Raw genomic sequence first — 22,061 nt, forward strand, 5'->3', positions numbered from 1 at the left:
TTAAAGAAATATCATATCTGAATAGTGTTAAAAATTACACTGGCACCATACAGAGGTGGGATTAGTGTGTTGAAGCATTTAAGATAAAAACGTCTCTTAGAATGAATGTTGCTATCTTTTCTGTTCCAATACCGAATCTCTTTCCTTGATTATTCCAGTGCCTGGCTCACAGTATTCTCTCCATTCTTTCTATCAAGCAGCATGGAACTGTGGAAAGAGTATGGTCATTGGAGTCAGGTAGATGTTGATAGAATTTCACTTGCGCTATCTCTACATATTTGACCTTGGTCAGCCTCTCAGAATCTATTTTTTTCACCCATTAAGCTAGAATAAATAGTGCCTTGCTCTCAGTGCCACAGTAAGAAAATACTTGAATTAAAACAGTTATAATATTTAGCAAACCTCCTGTCAAATAATAGTCACTCAGTAATGGCAGCTAGTAATCTTCCTGGAAACCTGAGGTAGCCCAGTGTCTTACCTTGTTTATGAATCATTTGCTAGTAGTAAGTCACTTGTCTTAGCTTTAATTCCCTAGAAAAGAGAGGCTGAGGTGAAGCTTACGGACTGATACTTTATGTGGGGAAGGAGGAGTACAATTCTAAGACAGTAAAAAATGAGGGGGGTGAAAAAGAGATATACCAGGGAACTAGAGGAATAAGGTAGTAAGTTACTGAGTAACTTACAGCCTCTGGAGAAACACAGCTGTGTTGTAGCCATCTGGGCCGTGTGGGCCAGCTGTGATTTGGAATCATCTGTTTTGGGGATGAAGGGTGATCAGTTTACCTGCTGGTCTCCTTCCCATCTCCTGCCTCTTAGTAGTCGAAGTTTATTCTTCAAGCATTAAGTTCTCCACAATTCCAGGTAGCATTGCCACCCCTTAGGGAAGCAGTTGAGGAAGACCAAGGCAATTCTGGGGGATGAAATCTGGGTTTTGGAGCTACAATAGTTTTTACTGAAATGGAATGGACAAGATAAAGACGACTGTACCAATGATTTCTCCATGCCTCAAACCTGCAGGGACGTGAAACAACTAATAGTGTTAGGAGAGGAACCGAAAGAAATGGTTATGATGGTCACTTCTGCCACATTCCATTTGTTAGAAGCTAATCACTAAGGCTGACCAATAATCAAAAAAAGAAGAATTTGACTCCACATTTGGATAGCAAGGAACATCAAAGAATTTGCAGACATGTTTTAAAACCACCACAGAACCATTTAAGAGCAAGATGGAAACATAATGCTTCATCACTCCTAAATACCCAGTTTGAATTATCACCAAAACAAAGGTTGTTTCTCACATAAACACAGAACAACAAATCAGATTAGAAACTCAACATTGATACAGCACTACCAAATAATTCACAGACCCCATTCAAATTTCACGATCCAAAAATGTCTCTTTTTCTTTCTTGTCAGGATTTAACCCATGAAACTTCATTGCATTTACTTGTCTTGGCTCTTTCATTTCCTTCAAGCTAAATGAGTTCCTCAGTTTTTCCCTCTGAAGACCTTGATAGCTATAAAGAGTACAGGCCTTTCCTTCTGTAATATGTCCCTTAATCCTGGTTCATCCAATCTTTCCTCACATCCGGACTTCGGCCATGCATTCTTTTGTTTGCTGTTTTGTTTTGGCCATGCATTCTTCACAGGAATGATGACTGATGCTCAGTACATCACATCAGGAGACAAACAATGTCACTGGTTATGTGATCCTAGTAAAATTAATGCCTTCTGGATTTTTTCATAGTAACATCACCATTTTCACCTTTGTGACTGGTAAGTGTTTCAGAGAAAGGTAATCCAAGAATATGTTAGAATCTTATTTGTTATCAAACATTCACCCAGAATCCACAATCACATGATGGCTATCAAAGGTTGATTTTCTAGTTTCTATTTCTAATTCCTGTTTTCTTTCTTTCTTTCTTTCTTTCTTTCTTTCTTTCTTTCTTTCTTTCTTTCTTTCTTTCTTTCTTTTCTTTCTTTCTTTCTTTCTTTCTTTCTTTCTTTCTTTCTTTCATTGAAGTATAGTCAGTTATAATATGTCAATTTCTGGTGTACAGCATAATGTCTCAATCATGCATATATATACATATATTCATTTTCATATTCTTTTTCATTAAAGGTTATTATGAGGTAGTGCATATAGTTCCCTGTGCTATACAGAATAAATTTGTTTTTTATCTATTCTTACATATAGTGTTAGCACTTGCAACTCTCAAACTCCTAAATTTATCCCTTCCCACCCCCTTCCCCTGGTAATCATAAGATTGTTTACTATGTCTGCAAGTCTGTTTCTGTTTTGTAGATGAGTTCATTAGTGTCCTCTTTTTTCTTTTCTTTTTTTTTTAAGATTCCACATATGAGTGATATCATATGGTATTTGTCTTTCTCTTTCTGGCTTACTTCACTTAGAGTCATTCTGCATTTTTTTAAATTGTCAATCTGTCATTATTATTGTTGTTTTGTTGGTTAAACTGCCCCTGTGATTGCCAGCATAGTTCCTTAAAGCTGGCCTCTATGTCTTTTGATATGTCTCCATCATTCTTTAAGCACTTTTTTTTTTCCTTTTTTGGCACAAGTTGATCTAGGTTTGTCTTGTATTTTTCCTCTACTTTTCCTCAACAGCCCTGGAAGCAGGCTTCCTGGTTCCCTTTAGTGGAGAATATTTAGACACCAAGATGTGGGCACTCAATGTGCTTGTTGCTATAGGTACCCTATTCTTTTAGGACTCTCAGTGGAAAGAGCTAGAAAATATGTGTGATTACATTTACATACATATGTGTGGTGTTTGACATAATACATACATACACACCCACACATTCATATCTACCTACCTATCTATCTATCTGTCTATGTCTATACTTTAAACATGGGTTCACACCAATTCCTCCAATTTTAATTCAACCCCTCAGAATTCTTTGTAGCCTTTCCTTTTTCCGCATCCCTTTTTGATAGTGAGGAGTCTAGCTACCCTTATCCTCAATACATTTATTATTTGCACAGTCCCTCATATAAACATAATCCCACAACCTTACTGGCTGCCTCCTTGGCTGTGCTTCTACTTGTTTGGCCCCTAGCCTCATTATCATTTACTGGACCTTCTCAACCCCTGGTGCCACCATCACTGCCTCTGGTACAGGCAGAATATTTGGTCCCCATAAAATACAAGTGTTGAAATCTAATCCCCAGTGTGATGGCATTTAGAGGTTGGGCCTTTGGGGAGGTGATTAGGTGATGTGAGTGGAGCCCTGATAAATGGAATCAGTAGCCCAGGAGTTCCCTTGCCTTTTCTACCATGTGAGAACACATTGTAAAGACAGCTGTCAGTGAAACAGGAAATGGGCCCTCTCCAGCTATCAAACATACTGATCTTGGACTTCCCAACTTCCAGAACTGTGGAACAGATTTCTGTTGTTTACAAACCACCCAGTCTAAGGTATTCTCTTATAACATCCTAAATCAACTCAGACAGCCTCCTAACCCCAACCAAACCATCCTGCCTAAAGAAAGAAAGAGAAGGGAAAACACTTTGTATCTTTTCTGGTACTGCTTTTCTCCTTCCACCTGGGACACCTTTCTCCCTTTAGTCTTCCCCAGTTTACGTAGTGAGATGTCTCTAAGGTAGTTTAAGGGTCGTCTTTTCCATGAAATCTTCACCTGTTTATCAACCTCCAATTCAAGGGGACTTTGCTATACCTCCTTTGTGTCCTCATTTAAGAATAGGGGCTACATCTTATTTGTCTTTCCCTAGTGCCTAGAATTATTTTTGATACATATTAGAAACTAAATAAATGTTTCATAAATGAATGAAAATTCCTTTGCAGTAGTTTGGTGATTAAGACTTTGGATTCAGCAGACCTAAACTCTGCTATTCACAAGTTTTGTGAAACTGGGCATGTTAGTGTCTTGTCTTTTTGGACTGTTACAACAAAAATACTATACACTAGGTGGCTTGTAAACAACAAACATCACAGTCTGGAAACTAGGAAATCTAAGATCAAGGTGCTGGCAGATTCAGTGTTGGTGAGAACACATTTCCTAGTTCATAGATGGTCTTCTTCCTATGTTCTTACGCGGCAGAATAAGCAGGGGCCCTTTTTAAGTCCTCTTTTATAAGGGTAGTGATACCATTCATGAGGGCTCTACTCTCATGACCTAATCACCTCCCAAAGGCTTAATCTCCAAGTTCTATCACATTATGGATTATGCTTCACCATATGAATTTTGGAAAGACACAAATACTCAGCCTACAGCATTACTTCTCTGATCTTCATATTTCTCATCAGTAAATGGAGTTGACAATAGTTCCATTGTATGGTTGTTATAAGGATTAAACTACATAATAAATGTTTAAAAAAATGTTTCCACAATGTTAGCACAGTTTAATGCTCAATAAATGTTATCTGCTATTATTAATAATTGTTTTGTGCATATATCTATCATCTGTGACATATGAATTATTTGTTCAGATATTAGCCTTGCCTCCTGGATTAGAAAAAACATTCAAAGGCAATGATGTACAATAGGAATATGTTTATTTTCCTTACTGCTTATTGTTTTTCAGTCTAAGAGAGTATTGCAGCTTCAAAATTATACCATTATTTGAAAATATGTTCTTGACTTTAAAGAATGTAGTATGAAAAGAGCAAAGGAAAAACATATGATTTTAAAATAGTAGACTAAGCACTTACTCTCAATCCTAACCCAAAGATGATAGAAAACATATTAAATATATATATATATATATACTGATGCTTAAGGATAGAAAGAGAACATCTCCATTATTATAAGGCTATAGGATATCCCTGAGATATATAAATATTAGTACACATATAAAGATATATATGGAATATAAAGGTAGGCTGAGAATTTCATAAACCAATGCCTCCATGGGATGCTTTTGCTTGCAGCTTCTGCCTAGGGAGCTATTATTCATTAGGGCCAGAAGCCTCCAGGGAAGAGGCCACTGGCAGTCCTGAGAAATTACAATAATTGCTCCAGAGGAAAATATTTCAACTACAGAGCCAAATGCCCAGACATGGAATGGGAGTCAAATGCAGTTATCAAGAGAGAAGCATCCCCAACTCAGGTTGAAGAGCATAAAAGTGGACTGTGCTACCGATCAACAGAGGAAAGAATTTATATCTACAAGTATGACACGGTTCTGACATTGAAAGAAATAAAAGCCTGAAGTTTACTGAAACAAGTAAATAAAAACATTTATTTGGCATCATGTTCAAAACCAACAGTTTTGTTCTATCCACCAAACAACTTCCTCCTGCACTTGTCATCATAGGCTTGATAACCATTAAGATTCACCAAATATATTTTAAAATATGCTGCTTCAGAATAAACTTTAGTCTGCTACTCTCGAAGCACACTTCTGCTCATACCTAAGGAAACAGTTAAAAGAACAATCAAAAAATAATATAAATAATTATACTAGATATCCTCACAAAAATAAAGGGGGAAATTGTATCCATGAGAAAATAATAGGAGGTTATGAAATAATAAAAAGTAATAAGTCATTAAATATTCAGGAAATGACAACAATTTTTCAGTATATATGTATATTAAAAGAGACAGTGAATAAATAAATTGGGATTTATCATATAATGCATATGTATTTATATATATAATTCTTCTAGAATGCAGAATGGAGAATTTTAAGAATGAAAATTTGAAAGATTGAGCAACATGAAGGCCAAATCTGAAAGTTCCAATGTTCAATGTAAAAGAGTGTCAAAGAGATGAGTGTATACAGGAAACAGTATTTTAAAAGAAATAATGGTAACAGTTTCCTTCAACTGAAAAAAAAAGTTACAAGTTATTTGACAGAAGAAATCTATCCAGTATCAAGTTAAAACATTTTTTCAAAACCAATACCTGGGTAGATGATAGTGACATTTAAAAATAGCAAGTCTAAAAAGGAACCCTAACACTTGTGGGAAAGGAGGAGAGGGAGCAGGGGATAGATTAATTATAAAGAGAATTGCTTGTTTATATTTTTCATTAGGAATACTGGATGGATAAAAGACCAGGAGAAAATATTTTCAAAATGCTAAGGAAAAATAATTTTGAATTAAAATTCTATACCTTACCAGTTATCACTCAATAATGAGAGCAAAATAAAGACATTTTAAATGAAGAAGAACCTAGTCTTTCAATAACAGAAATTATTTCAGTAAGGTATAAGAGTAATAAGATGTTCTGAACCTAACAGCAATGTCATCTCACCATCACCTAGCACTAATTTAGCCTCACTATTCCCCACTTAACATTCACCCCATAGCATGTATCACCTTCTAAAATAAGATGTTTTTGTTTATTATTATTTGTGACTTTCCAATGGAATATACACTATCAATGAGCAGGAATTATTGTCTGTTTATTCATTGATATGTCCCACTTTGTACCTAGAAGAGAGTCTGGGACATCATAGGTGCTCAAATAAATATTTGCTGAATAAACTGAATGAATGACTGTGATTTGAACTATGATAGTGAGCTTGATTCAACTACAAGGAAATGTGGTAAATTTCATACTCTATTTAGAACACAGTTCTTTTAGAAATTGTTAGAGAGGGTAGACAAAAAAAATTAAGGGCATAAATAATATCAATTTGACAGATTTGACAAATTGAATTGAATATATTTTACTTATTTATCCACTGTGAAACCTGCGTATACTTATACTGAGTATTAAAGCAGTAACATTAGAAATCAACACAATGATAGCCTAGACCTGTAAATTTAAAAACACTTTAAAAGCATTTACGAGTTAAAGAGAAAATCAAAATGGAAATTACAAACTATTTAGAAGTGAACAAGTAAAGCTCTAAATATCAAAGCAGTACCCGAAGAAAAATTATAGATTCAAAAAATAATTTTTTAAGGAAACAGGAAAGGCTGAAAATAAACTAATAAAAAACCAAAACCTAAGGCTTGAGCTCAAGAAGGTAGAGAAAGAACAGCAAAATAATGCAAAAAAGAGTTGAAGATGGAATTTTAAAAGATAAAAAAGAAAGATGTTTAAATAAAATAAAAAAAAATAGAATTGATCAGCAGAAGTTGGTTCTTTGAATAGACAAATAAATTAGACAGCTCTTTTTAAGTATGAGGCAAGGAAAACTCAAAGACTAATCAGAAATAAATAGCATTAGGAGTGAGAAAAATTTATGACAGATTTATAAAGAGATATTTAAAGATTATGTAACACTATTCTACTACCACTACACTATTTACTTGGAAAATTTGAATTCTATAATATATGTAAGTTGCTAATATTGGCCCCCTCCAAAACCAACCAACCAACCAACCAAACAAAATTTTAGTAGGAAAATAACTTTAGAAGAGATTGAAATTGTAGTCAGATTTCTACCTCAAAACTATACCAGACTCAGCCAGCTTTTTTTGGCACAGCACAGTCTAATACTCAAGGATCCGATTGTCCTCTTATACAAACTAGCCTAAAGACTAGTGAATGTTGGAAAACTGCTAACCTCTTCACCTGATATCGATAATCTCTTCACCTGGATTGGAGCAGCACGAGGAAAAATTATAGACCAGCATCACTATGACACAGATAAAAATATAATATTGAATCAAATCCAGTCTATTAAAGGAATCATTATCACTATGATTTCTGCTAAGGATACAAGAGTGTTTTGCTAAGGATAAAATTATTATTTGTTTAAAAAAATAGCAAGTTATAGAATATATTGACAGCATAATGCAATATAAAGTAATATATATAAAGTAATATTTAGTTTTTATAAAGAGGATTTTTATATTTACATAAATTAAGATGTTTTAAATAGTATATATTATAGATATACACATATCTGTGTATAGTTATAAAAGCATGGAGAAAGAATTGGAAAGATAACACAGCAAGTTGGTACTGGTAGATTACAGAAGAACCAGAAATGTGTGATTGTTGGAGTATCAGGAGAGGCCATAACTTTATCTCACAGTTTTATTTTTTTTATTTTTTTTTTTTGTGCTGTCATTTATTTGAAGACAACTGTATTAATGGATTTCATGTGACTTAAAAACCAAACCATTCACCACAATAATCTACAGCTGACATTCATAGCTTCACAATGAAGATCTTAGATATTTGGAGTTTCCTTGAATACATTTTGAAAGGATGTTTTAAAGTGCTCTTAAGAGAATTTTTTTTCAGCCTCCTTCAAGTTAATTCATCCAAAAAACCTCGATTGAGGAACATATTTGGGTAATTTGGAATGAAAAACTGATTCCTACCAGGAGCTTCTGGAGGGTCTAGTTGTGGAAGTAATTCAACCAACAAGTACTAGGGAAAGTGACAGATCCTGTGTGGAAGGCATTCATTGATTGCTCTAGGAACACATAGGCAGAGAATGTTACCTTACATCCTGGTCTCAGTCTAGAGATTTCCTCTACCACACACAGATTACAAAAAAGAAAAGTTTGGGGGATTTGAGGAAAGTACATATGTATGTATTTGTGTGTATATGTATATAGTACAAACAGAAAGTCTGACTCTTTTTCATAATTGTTCTGTTAGGGACAACTTCATTAGCTCTGATGACCTCAGTTTCCTTCTTGGCAAAATGAGAGAAATATACTAATTATTCCCTAAAGATCATTTCATCAAATCATGACCATAAGAGGCAAAAGAAAATTAAGATTTAAGAACATTTTCGTCTTATGCTCTGAAATATCTTGACGTTAGAGAGTGTGCGTCTCTAAATTGGCTGTATGGATATCATATGTCTGAAACCCTTGGAAGATGACTTAAATCATCTATTTTTACAGAAATTGAAAAAGAAAGTTGTGGTGATCCTGGCACACCCTTATATGGAATTAGAGAAGGCGACGGATTTTCTAATCGTGATGTTTTAAGGTTCGAATGCCAGTTTGGATTTGAATTAATTGGAGAGAAATCCATTGTTTGTCAAGAGAATAACCAATGGTCTGCAAACATACCCATCTGTATCTGTGAGTACCAAATGCTTTGCTTCCAGATAGCATATGTTACCCTGTCCTTGCATATAATTACTTTTATAATTAATTGCAAAAGACTGGAACCATGTAATTGTTTTCGAACGAGTAGCAGTTTCTGATATGATCTTTAACAAGTGTGCTTATGCCAAATTATAAATTTCATTGCAGATTTAAATAAAGTTAACATAGTTCACTTGGTAATTGCAAAGTATTTTTTACATATGTTCTCTTTATTGGTGGCACTTTGTACTTTATCGATAGCATACTTCTTATGAAAATTATACATCTGAGCTAATTCTAATAGACTCATTTATTTTAACAAGATAGTATATGCTTATTTGCAACCAGAAACACTTAAAATATTTAAAACTTATATTGTATGTGTAATGCATTAACTTATTTTTGCTTGTAGATGCTCACACTAATGCATACTTAAGTCCCATTTTTTATACCTCACAGAATGAAATTCATTAATGTTTATGGTATATAATATGCTTGAATTAAAGTGTGTTTCTTTAACTACATTAAAGCATTTCAATTTAACTGCAACAAAAAATATGGTTTTTTTCCTATTGATGCACTTTTTATGTTCATTACCAATAAATACAGTTTACCAGGTGTGAGTACAATATTGAAAATTTTGCATTTTAGTTTTGAATATTAACAAATGATAGCATATAAATCAATAACCATAAAAATAATAATAATTTTGTGGTTTTAAAATATAAGATGTTTTATCTATATCTGGCTTATAATGATAATGCTTTTCATTTGTGAAATCATTTATTCCCTCCAAAGGCATTAGTAGAGACTTTACTTCAATATTTAACTGGCTTTAAAAAAAAAAAAGTGGTTTTTTTAAGACCTGCATTTCATCTGAATTTTAATATGGGCTGGAAAACACATTTTCCTTTATCGAAAGTGATGATTATTTAGCATTTTTAAATTATTTAGCATTTTTAAACATGTACTGAGAACTTTTGAAGTGAATAGAGGCGAAAAATTTTCTAACGTATATATTGCATAGTTTAAAAAAAAGAAAGGCAGGAAATAGCAAGGAAACATCACTGTTTCTCATTATAGTGTTTTTCTAGACACATATTGCTGTGACATCTTATCTCACAGTTCAGCTAAGTGGGTATTTTTAGAATCTGGCAGAAATGTCCTTAATTAAAATGTATTTTGCTTGCTCTTCAGAAAATGTAGGAGAGGAAAAGTGCTCAAGACCCTTTAAAATAGCACCCTTTCAGTTTAGGGCCAGTGCTCATCCCTAACCAGGATCACCTTGTGAAATTTCTGTTGTGAGAGAAGAAAATACATTAGGAGAGTCTGATTCGATTCTATCAGCATGATCTAAAGCCTAGTAATACTTCGAAAGACTTTACTTGAAGATCTTTAGTTCTAGGTATTCTTCCAAGAAGACAATCTGAAGAATCTATTAATATATCACATCAAAAATGAAAATATTTTTAAATCATTTTAATAGATGGAAAGATGCATGTAAGAAAATATTTTAAATGATACTGACCAAAACAAACTTTAAAGCTCTTGAAAATCTAGAGAACATTTTTCACAATTTTAAAATAAATCCTGCATCCTGATATATGATAAACATGTAGCAGTTAATAGTTTCCTTATATACCAACAATAGCTAATTTGAAAATGTAATTGAAAGACAGTTTATACAGAAAAATAAAGTTATAAAATACATAGAACTAATCCTTACAAAAGTCTAAATAACTCATAAAAAGAAAACTATAAACTTACTGAGAACAGGAAATTGTATCAGAAAAAAATAAAGATAGATGCCATGAATGCCATGTTCCTGAATGAGAAGACATTATATTAAATGTGTAAATTGTTTAGAAATTGCTTTGAAATTTCAATCAAAATCCTAACATAATCTCTAGGAACTTGACCTAATTAATGTATTGACATACAAGTAGGCCAAAAAACACACTAGAATAGATACGAAAATTTTTTAAAAGCAAAGTAGATATGCTTATGTGGATACCAAAGCATAATATTGTTATGACTATAATATTATGGTACTCATGGAAGTATAACACTGGGTCAAAAGAAGTTATATAAAAACTACCTTGAATATAATTAAGGGTTCAAAGTATCATATAGACATCTACTTCTCTGATAGTGGGGATTAGCATGGCGGATTTGATCAGTCCTTGCTTCAGTTGGGAATCATTTAGATCAGAGACTGGCCAACTAAGTAAGGTCTGAGGACCAAATCTAGCCTGAAGCCTAGTTTTAAAAATAAAGTTTTATTGGAACATAACCGTGTACTTTTATTTTCTGTTGTCCATGACTGATTTCCTGCTACAGTGATAGAGGTTAGTTGCAAAGGAGACCCAGGTGCCTTGTAAAGCGAAAGCATTTACTATCTGTCCTTTACAGAAAAAGTGTGCTGACCCTTAATTTAGATGAAGGGTTATAGAATCAAATGATTCCAGGATGCAGGCAGGTAAAATTGTCGAGAGGGAGCAAGACTTAAGTATATGTGTACCCGTTATGGAAATGGTGGGGAAGTGAAGTGCATTAGCTTTTCAAAAGGAGCTAGACCTCCAGAATTTTTTCCCCTAAGATGTGAAACATGATGATTTTAAAATGTGATTTCAAAGTTTTGTGGATAAGAAAAAATTAAACCAAATACAGTTGTGGTTTGGATTCAGTCCAGTGGCTATCAGTTTACAAGCTTTGGTTTTAACCCCTAACATCATTCTATACAGAAAAATCATATTTTAGTTACAAATTAAATTTTATTTAAACAAACTATATATATAATTCTTATCATTCTTTTACATACTTTATATAATGTGTGTATATTTAGATACAGCTATGTCTACATCTCTATATTTCTGTAGCTAAATAGTGAGATAGATACTGGTCTAATTTCTGAATGTTAATAAAAGATCTAAGGTTAAAAGCAATGTAAACATGCAAAAGAGATGATTATTTTTAATACTCAAATTTTTAAAAATTATTTATATTAAAATATTATTTTACAAATTAAATAATGGGAAATAGTTGTATGAATATTATAAGCTAAGTCCATAATCTTAAATGATCAGAATTCAGGAGTAGATAATTCTAAAAAGAGAGAAAATGTAAATGTCTAATAAGTGTATAAGAAATCTTTAACTTCACTGGTAGGTAACAAAGTGCCAGTTAATACAATGAGGTATCTTTTTTTTAATTAAATAAGAAAGGTCAAATGATCATAATATTTTATGCTAGTAGGGGTGTTGTACTCTGTAAATATTTTTGTTATATTTCAGTATAAGATAACAAAACTTTTCTATACAGAAATTTAACAAAAATATTTTGAGGTCTAAAGTTCATACCATTTGTTAATAAAATATAGTACAAAATCGTATGAATTCATTTTTGTTTAAAAATATGTAATAAGAAACACTGGAAGACAGTATAGCATTATTTTAACTATGGCTACCTCTGTGTGATCATTTTTTTGTTTCTTTGTTTGTTTGTTTATCCTTCCTCTGCTTTCTAAATGTTCCATGTGAAACTTTAAATTAGATGTTTTTAAAAGTTAAAAAAAAGAAATTTGAGAGAAAATAAAGACTAATCTTAGTATGATATGAGAGTTCTTGTTTAGTTGTTTTTCCATCTTTAGACACTTGTGGCAGCTATCATAAAATGTTAATTCATCTCCTTATCTATGTTATAAGCTATCAGAGCATCCCATGGCCATGGTAGAAATGGAGCTTACCTAATTAATAACCTTACTCCAAGTTTTCTCTGGGTTGCATCATCCTGGTTATGTTAATATCCACATAATATTTTTTTGTCTTCAATTATTGCATGAGCATCATTATTTTCTATGGAAATCTCCATATACTTCTTCAATATATTTTTGAGCACAGAAACTAAAACTTTGCACAATACTAACATGGATATAATAAATGTTAAATTGCCATTATTACTCCAATTATATTTTTATGCATATTTAAGCATACAGCAATTCAAAGTAGTAGTTGCCTTCCCCATTATGTGAAATTGGTAACATGTTTTTTCTGTGTTACAAGATAACTTACATTGTTTAATAGTATTTTTTTCAAACTGCTAATTGATTATCATAATTGTTAGATATGGTAAGATAAGGTAATATATTACTTTTGAACATTTATTGTATTTTATAATCCTTCTATTTTAACAGTTCCTTGCCTCTCCAACTTTACTGCACCAATGGGAACAGTCCTTTCTCCTGATTATCCTGAAGGGTATGGAAATAATTTAAATTGCATCTGGACAATAATCTCTGATCCAGGGAGTCGGATCCACCTTTCTTTCAATGACTTTGATCTGGAATCCCAGTTTGACTTCCTTGCTGTTAAAGATGGGGACTCTCCAGACTCTCCAATTCTTGGAACCTTTACTGGGGCTGAGGTGCCGTCCCACCTTACTAGTAATAGTCATATCCTACGATTGGAATTTCAAGCTGACCACTCAATGTCAGGACGTGGCTTTAACATCACTTATAACAGTAAGTTTAATTTTCCTGTTTAAAATATTTCTACAAATTAAAGCTAGAAAGGAATTATACAATCCAACACTCTTATTCCACAAATAAGGAAACTTGAACAAGTCATATACATAATTTGTATCAGGGACAGTCTTAGTACTTGATTTCTAACTATATTTTACTCTCTATTACTTCATTTCTCTTTGTCAGAGGCCTGATATTAAGGAAATTTTAAATATAATTATTATATCAACTAATATATTAACTTATTCTTTTAAATCTTATAAGCATAATCTCTACCTACTATAAATCACATATCTTGCTCTGTTATCAGGATGTAAACATAAAAGAGAGATAGAGCTTTCCTTCGAGATATGCATAAACCAATAGGGAATTTTTAAAAAGTCACAATTCCAAAGACAAAATTCACAAGGCTATCAAAGTATCACAGGAAAGGAAATCACTAATTTTGGGACAGTAGACTACTGAGCTGATTTAACAAAGCCACTATGGGGGCAAAATAGTGTAGTGATTAAAATATCAGCTCTAAAGTCAAACTGTGCAACTTCAAATCTTGGCTTTGCTACATTTTTAGGTTATACTGAGCTCAGTATTCTCATCAATAAAATCATATTGGGTTTTTGTAAGGAGTTGTTGATGGAAAAATAATCCATGGTAGATCTAAGTAAGAAATGGAAAATTTTTTTCAAGCCAACTGAGAATTATATTCTGGAAGACAGTCTTTTAGAAAGCTCTTAGAGGTCAAAGCACAGTTATGTAAGCTTTTGAAACAAAGAATTATAGTCAGCTGACATACTGACAGTTTACACAATCCAGATCTGCACATACAAAGCAAGGAGTGGGTCATTGTCATTCTTACCATTAGGAGAAGGAAAGTTATCCTTATGAGAAGGAAGTTTATCCCCTAAGGAGGTCTGGTTAATGCAGATGCACAATACATACTAAAGCACAGGGAAGAGCTCAAAAGGGCAGAAGAAAAAATTTATGTTCAATTTTTTTGTCTTGCCACAAAATAGGGATTTTATGTCATCAGAGGAGATAAGGTGAAGCATGTAATTAATCTAGCACATAAACCCAGTAAATGCTTAATAAACATTAGGTGTTGTTTAGTTGGCTCTTGAACTATTCCCTTGACAACTCTTACTGTATTATTGGTTTATTGTATTGCTCTAGATTTCAGAGTTCTTTGAGGTTGTTTAGCTATTGTCTATCACCGATACTTTTGTATTTCAAAAGGATGAGTATTATTTTTCTTAAAATAACATGGTATAAATATTATAAAAAGATGAACCATATAAAGGAGAAAATATCTTAATAAGTTAACAAGCTTTCATACTAATGCTTCCTTTTGCAAATGTTTTACCTGAAACTATATAATACTAGCAATTTTTATTGTTTTTCTGCAAAGCTACCACACTGTCAGAAACTGACCAACTCGATGAGTTAGTATTTGTGTCATATAACAATAGGATTTAATTTCCTGCTCTGTAAAAAAGAATTGCGCCCTCCTTCCCCAACCCCATGCCTCAGCCCATTCAGTGCTGAACTTTGTCATTAGTAACAAAATAAAGTTACTGTCTTTTGAAAGTGACGCTAGTGGTGAACACTCTTACTGATAAGTTGTCAGTTTGTAATTGCACATCATTAAAGTTAATTAGCTGTGACATGTGTCATAGAGACTGGCTATATAAAATGATTTCTCTGTCTGTAAAGATAGATACATATATGCACTTACCTATTTACAACTTTTATTTTGTCTTAAATGCATAATATTTTAACTTTAATGTTTATGGTACCTTGAAGGTATTATGGAAATATGCCTCCTGGTTCCTTGTTCTGTTTCTCTAGTACATAATTTAACCCACTGTATGCAAATTATTATATTTAATGCTTACTCCTGAATTATTTTTTCTGAAAAATTATCCATCAGGCATTATATTTAGGAGCAACTAGGATTAATCAAAATTAAGCTTTTTAAAAGCCAACAAAAAATAATAATTAGAAATAAATGTGTCTACAAAATATATTTTATATATTTTAGAATTTACCTTAATATTATTTTGTACTGCTTAACTTATAAATGAGGAGACTGGGAGATACAAGGTAAAATAAGATAGTGGCCCTGAATAAAAGAACTCACGTTATCTTGAAAGACATGAGACAACCCCAAGATACAGTATGTTGTTGAGAAAAAACTTAAAGCCAGACCAGGGGATAAGTTTCAATCCTATCTCTACAATCTGAGGAAAGCTGCTTACCTTTTTCCAAACCTCATATTACTCTTTAAAGTAAATGGCTATATTTTGCTTATCAGGCTAGTCTAAATGTTAAGTGAAGTAATAATAGATCTAAAGCTCCTATCACAGTGCCTAGAACATGGTAATTGCAAAAGAGTAAACTCTCTCTTCCCTTTTCTTAGATGGTAGAGAGTAAATGAGATATGGAAAATGGAAAATTATTTAAAAATTGTAAGATTTTCATATTTGATGGAAACATTTCACTTTAATTTTTACAATGAGACTATCTCTTTGTTCCAAACAATGAATCACAAGAAGTTTGCAAGAGGACATAGTCAGCCTGTTCTTTATTCACATTAATTGAATTCTGTCTAGCTTATACTGGACATTTTTGCATAGATAAGGCTAATGATTTCAAGAAAACAAGCACAAATAATTATATTTTGAATTTTTGTAATTTTAGAATGTAGTTAATATTTTTATATCAATCACATGTATTACACATCACAGGGAAACAGATACGGTCAGAGGAAAGCCTGTATTTTTTTAACAAAGATTTTTCTAGAAATAAATATAGCCTTTTAAAAATCACTTTTTCTCACCTCAGATATACAACAGTCTGTCTCATTCTGCTAGTTCATATGTTTTTCTTTTTTTGCTGTTCTCAAGCATTTGGACATAATGAGTGTCCTGATCCTGGAATACCAATCAACGCAAGGCGATTTGGAGACAACTTTCAGTTAGGAAGTTCGATTTCAGTTATTTGTGAAGAAGGATTTATTAAAACCCAGGGAACAGAAACAATTACATGTATTCTTATGGATGGAAAAGTGATGTGGAGTGGACCAATTCCAAGATGTGGAGGTAAGCACAATGATCAGTAAAAATATAATCCCATCATCACCGGGCACTAGAAACCATAACAGGAAATGCATCATTCTATCAAGACTGCTGTAATCTTTATCTTAAAATATCATTTAGTATTGTACATTAGACATGCAGTCTATAGTTAAATTATACTTTTAAGTTTTCATGTTAAACTTTTTTAAGAAACATTTTAGAAGCTCCCTTTTAAAAAGTGCTCTTATTAATATATTAATAAATGATCAGATATTGGTTGCATGTGCAGATTCTCTTGAATATACTTTATAGTTATTGCTTAGTACACTTTATAGTTTCCAGTCATATTTTTCTTTGTATCTTAACTATTCATGTAAAAAACTTATTTTATTTTCAAAAATGTGTCAACTATTACTAATTTCAGTAAATACATTTATGCTAAAGAAGCCATTATTTAAAATGTATAATTCTTCTAGGCAGAGTTTTCTAGACATTCTTTTTTTTTTCAATTTTGATTTGCCCAATAAAATATAGTCAAGAAAGTTCAGGACAAAATATATGTATGTGATATATATACACAAAGTTTGGAAGTACAAGTATATCCTTGAATACATGTGTTCACATAAAGTCATCTTAAAAATAAAATATGTCAAGTATATAGTGTATCAATTTAGAATCTGTAAGAATGTGGGTGGGGGGCTTTGTTTAGAATTGTCACAGTAGAAACTGGCAGTCTGAATTCTACTTTTGTGTTATTCTAGCACCTAAAATACCACATACATTTTATTTTAAAAATACATAAAATAATTTTTACTAAGACATAGATGAACCATGAAAAACCCTTGAAACATCCTTTAATAGATCACCATGTAATGGTTAGGTGACAGTTTTAAGTGGTTTCTTTTTCTTGCTTTCACAGTTTTTCTTCTTAGCTGTGCCCGAATTGACAATGGAACCTTGTTTTCTCAATTTCTAGCTGATAAATTGAGAATACTTAATATATACTTTCCAGTAGTATAGCAGACTCAATTGAATAATACAGCCATTACCTATAAATGTTGAGCTTCATTGAACTGAACATTTTCATAATGTCTCATGATCAAGTAGTCCAGACCATGCAGTTACGTTTTCTTCTTAGCCCCTTCAAGTAGCACCTCCTTCCTCTTCTAACCACTTTCTCTTTGTAGAATCAGGGGACTGAACTATACAACTTCTCTGTTTCTTTTCCAAATCTCAAATATTATGGGCTTAGTAGGGGTTACCCTGACAATGGTTATGACTATGCTATTATGTTTAAAAAACATAATGGAGTTTCACAACACAGGATTAAAATAAGAGAAAAATGGAAAGTAATCGATTTTTTCCATTATATACTTTGTTTGCCCCTGAGCTCATTCATTGTTCTGACCATAGTTCCTGACCTAGATACTTGGGGAATCAGTCAGGAATGCCTACATTAGTATTTGAAGGATAAGTAGGGGATAAGGAAGGAAAAGTTTGTTTCAGGTTTAGCACAAGTTTTGTATGACTGGAGTGGAGGATAGAGGGACAAGGATTTGATGAATACAGAGGACTCTGGAGAATGGCATGCTTTGCACACAGTGCTAAGCAGATTAAAACTTATCCCGTGAGCAATGGGAAGCTACTTCAGTTTGGAAGTGACCTGACTGAGCCCTTCCTCCCCTGCACTGGGTTTGTTTGCAGTCCCAGTGAACAGACACAGAGACCACCTCCAGGTAATTGTTGAGTTTTGTTGGATCCTTACTTGCCTAACTTGGGTGTTGGTTTAGGAGCTGCTTGGTGCCTAGCTGCATAGGAAGGTAAAAATAATGAAGCTGACATCAATAGACCATTTGATGAATTGCTGCTTTATTTGAGAGAGCAATTTCAGTGAGATTTTTCACTGTGAAAGTGAATGTTATTTAACTTTTAACAATAAGTAGAATAAAATATTCAAAACTCTAATTTGGCATAGGCCAATAGGCTGTCCAGACATCCTGAAGAGAACCTTAAACAATTTCCAGAGGAGAATAATATGTTTTTCTGCATATGTGAGTGAAATTACGTGCAGTTGGCTCGCCTGCCAACTTCTGGATCCAACACTAAGTGGGAACATCACTAAGGATAAGGCTGAAGCCAGGCAGGGGGAAGAATGGAAGTGAGCTGGAAGCAGTCTTAACGTGGCACTCGCCAGATTTCCTGCCATATCCCAGGCCATGTTTTGATCCAGCTTCCACCCAGTAAAGCAGACTCCTATCAGCTCCTTTATGTCTAACTCTGGTGGGTTTTATTTCTAAGACTCTAATTAAGGTTTGTAAAGATTTCTTTCAGTTTTGCCTGAATTCTACTTAGGTATTAACAACAAAAGTCTGAGACTAGCTGAGGAAAGCTTATTTTAAAAAATTTTCCTGTTTTGTTGTTGTTTATTATACATTTATTTATTATATTAAACATTTTTATAGATGAAATATGTACATGTTTATATGTTCTGATTAATACAAATAATTTTATACTTATGTTTTATTTCCTTCACATAAAACACTCCAAAATCAAATGCATTGTTAAAAATTACTAATGTGTATGAATTGTTGTGTGTTAAAATTAGAAAGTTATTTGTTTTAACCAGAATTTATAGAGCAAGTCAGTATAAAATGTTTTAATAAGAAATCCCAGAGCTTCCGCTCACTTAAAGATTGCCCTCTTCCCACAACTACTCTCTATCACAATTGTGTAAAACTTTAGGCATGTTGCAAATTAGTGATCCGCACATGTCAGCCAGTCTTCAATACTAAAACTGTGGAAAACCTTTGAGAAAAGTGAAAGGAAACTTTTTACCTGTCATAGGCCCTAAATAAGGATTGTTCAAACCAAAAGGGAAAAATGAAATGACAATGTGTTGCAATTCTCTGATCTCACTGCTGAACTTAGATTTATTTTGGATAGCTTAAATACAATTGTTAAAAAAATTGAGTTATATATTTTATTCACTGACCCAAGTTCTACACTGATGAATTAAATAAGGGTAGATTTAGGCTATCTTTGTGAAAATTTGAACCTTTTTCTCTAGAATGGGTTGATCAAATTTCCTCATGAGGAAGAAAAAGTAGATGTTTTATAAAGCTTTGCAAAATACATTAATTTTTATAATTAGTACTGAAATCATTCACTTTGAATTCCACAGATCATCAGCTGAACTCAGTTTAGTGACAATCTATGGCTCTTTGGCCCACGTCTAGACAGGAGCCTGACTATAGCTGGCTCTGTGTAGCACCCGTCTCTGCTAGGCGTCGCCTTCAAGCACACATCCTAAAGGCATGAAGGGGAGTCTGCGAGGCTGTCATACAGCGGACACAGGGATTCTCATGATTTTCCACCTAGAAAGCTTCCTAAAAACTTCCTTTCTCTCCACCAAATTTTCTTACTCATAGCAACTGCATAAGCACTCTCCCTCGCTTGCCCTGTAGTCTCCTCACATTTGTTTATTCTTCTTTCCCACACAGCTCAATCCCCCTTTTAAAGGATAATTGCGAGCCTTTTCACTAAACTCAGCCCTCAGGGAGTTCAGTTTTCTCATAAGAATCTTTCTCCTTGGAATTCTTTCTTTCCACACTCTTTTTCTTTCCTAAAATATGATCAGAATCCCTTTCAGGGGCTTCTGAGGGCATTGCCAGGCTTACCCACATATGTCCTTCAAAGTCCCTTCTACCAGGAAATTCAGAAAAGGGAGGAAAGAGGCACACCATAACTGCATTTGGATTCATTTTTCTCTTCATCTGTGTGTGTGTGTGTCTGTATCTTCTGATACACAAGTAAGATTGTGCTTTTACTTAATTATTTTTTCAAAGTAGTAGTGGGCAACTAGAGTTCCTTCACTGCACCAAGCAGTGCAAAGTAGAGCCATCCCTTACCCTCAAATCCTGGAATGTTTTTCTCACCCAGTAAAATCCCAGAGGATTTCTAGTTACTGGAATGTTCCTTGTGACTAATCCTACTACATAGAAGGCAATTTTTAAGGTATAGTATTTGACCTACTCAGTTTTTTTATTGGCTTTGGAAAACCCACTGTCTCTGCCTTGCTTATTTTCTTCCTGTCTAAGGGCCTGCTCCAAGGGTAAAGGCATACTTGCTTTACCTCAAAAGATCTGAGCATCATTATTTAGCCTTCGTTTCTTCACTGTCTCTTTTTACTATTTTTAGTTTAAAGTTTGTTTTGTTTGAGACCTTCTTTCTTAAGTGCAGCCATAATTAACTCATTTTTCTCAGCTTTGATTTGCTTCACCAGATTTGGGAGACCTTTGTAGTAGGGGAATGAGTCTGCAGTTATGTGGTAAATTGGCTATAAGTCCACTCTGCTGTGAACATGTTACAGGTGCGGTTCCTTCCATCTGTTCACACCTTTTCCTAGCAGATGCCTTGTTTTTAACCATTTCTATGAGTTTAGCACATATCCAGAACATATTGTTCCAGCATTTGCACTCAGCTCAAATTCATCTAGATATTTATGTCCTCCAGTGTTGTGACACCAACTGCCATTAGATGGAGGTTTTGATGGATCTGAGTCAACTAATAACACCTAATGTCCCATGCTCTAGATCAGGAGTCATAACCTCAAATACTTAAAAGGGCAAGACAGTAACAGAAATAAATTTGGTTGGCTGAATAAAACAAGTTACCCTCTCAAGGAGAAGGTGTAATTTCTCACTTTTTATAGAGACATTGTTACTGATAAACATTTCTCTGTTTAACAACAACAGCGACAACAATAACATATAATAGAAGAATGATCCCATTGACAGCTGACAACAGCGTTCCCATTAGCCCATGCAGTCCCTCTATGCACATTCAAAAAGAACATTTCCAAGAGGGAAATGGCTTGAACTAGTGGTTACAAAGGCACTTTAGTTGGAAATCCAACAGCAGCAGCTAGTCCCTTGGAGAGTGTGCTAGGCCAGTGGAACAGATTAGAAACTATGTGCCAACCTCTCTTCCTTTGGAGAAAGCACCCAAGTGTCCCAACAAACTGGGTGTTCTTTGGACTTACCTAAGAACCATTTTCTAGATAGTTATTTCATAAAAAATAAAGTTTCTGAGTTCCGCCTATTTGTGAATTTATGTAACACTGCTCAAGTCTGATCCTCTGGCACCTAGGATCTAGCTGGAACATCGTATCCTGAATTGTGCATTCTCCCCCAGATTGTCATTTCAATCTCAGAGTAGGCTCTACCGTGTCCTTTTGACTCTGCATTGACGTTCTGCTAATATTTGAATCTTTTTCATCATTTGGCACTAACATTTTCCTAATAATTTAGCTATTAATGTGGCTCAGTTGTGTGGTACGATTTGATTCAGGCAGACTCAAGAGCTGTACCAGATTCAAGAAGCATTAATAAATAAAACATATTCTTTACTTTGTTTTTTCTTTGAGTTGGAATGCAAAGGTTTTAAACAATGCAGTAACTAGAAAGCGTCCCCAAC

General features: G+C 33.5%; 1 protein-coding gene across 1 annotated transcript in view; it reads left to right on the top strand.

Moving 5' to 3' along the window:
• CSMD3 (CUB and Sushi multiple domains 3) overlaps positions 1–22,061 on the top strand; it is a 1,010,791-nt gene that overhangs the window by 638,781 nt on the left and 349,949 nt on the right. The window contains exons 14-16 of the mRNA XM_064476888.1: positions 8,802–8,984; positions 13,183–13,509; positions 16,416–16,610. Of these exons, the coding sequence (XP_064332958.1) occupies positions 8,802–8,984; positions 13,183–13,509; positions 16,416–16,610 (705 nt within the window). The remainder of the gene's footprint in view (positions 1–8,801; positions 8,985–13,182; positions 13,510–16,415; positions 16,611–22,061) is intronic.

This window comes from Camelus dromedarius, chromosome 20 (assembly GCF_036321535.1).
Source record: "Camelus dromedarius isolate mCamDro1 chromosome 20, mCamDro1.pat, whole genome shotgun sequence".
Lineage (NCBI taxonomy): Eukaryota > Metazoa > Chordata > Mammalia > Artiodactyla > Camelidae > Camelus > Camelus dromedarius.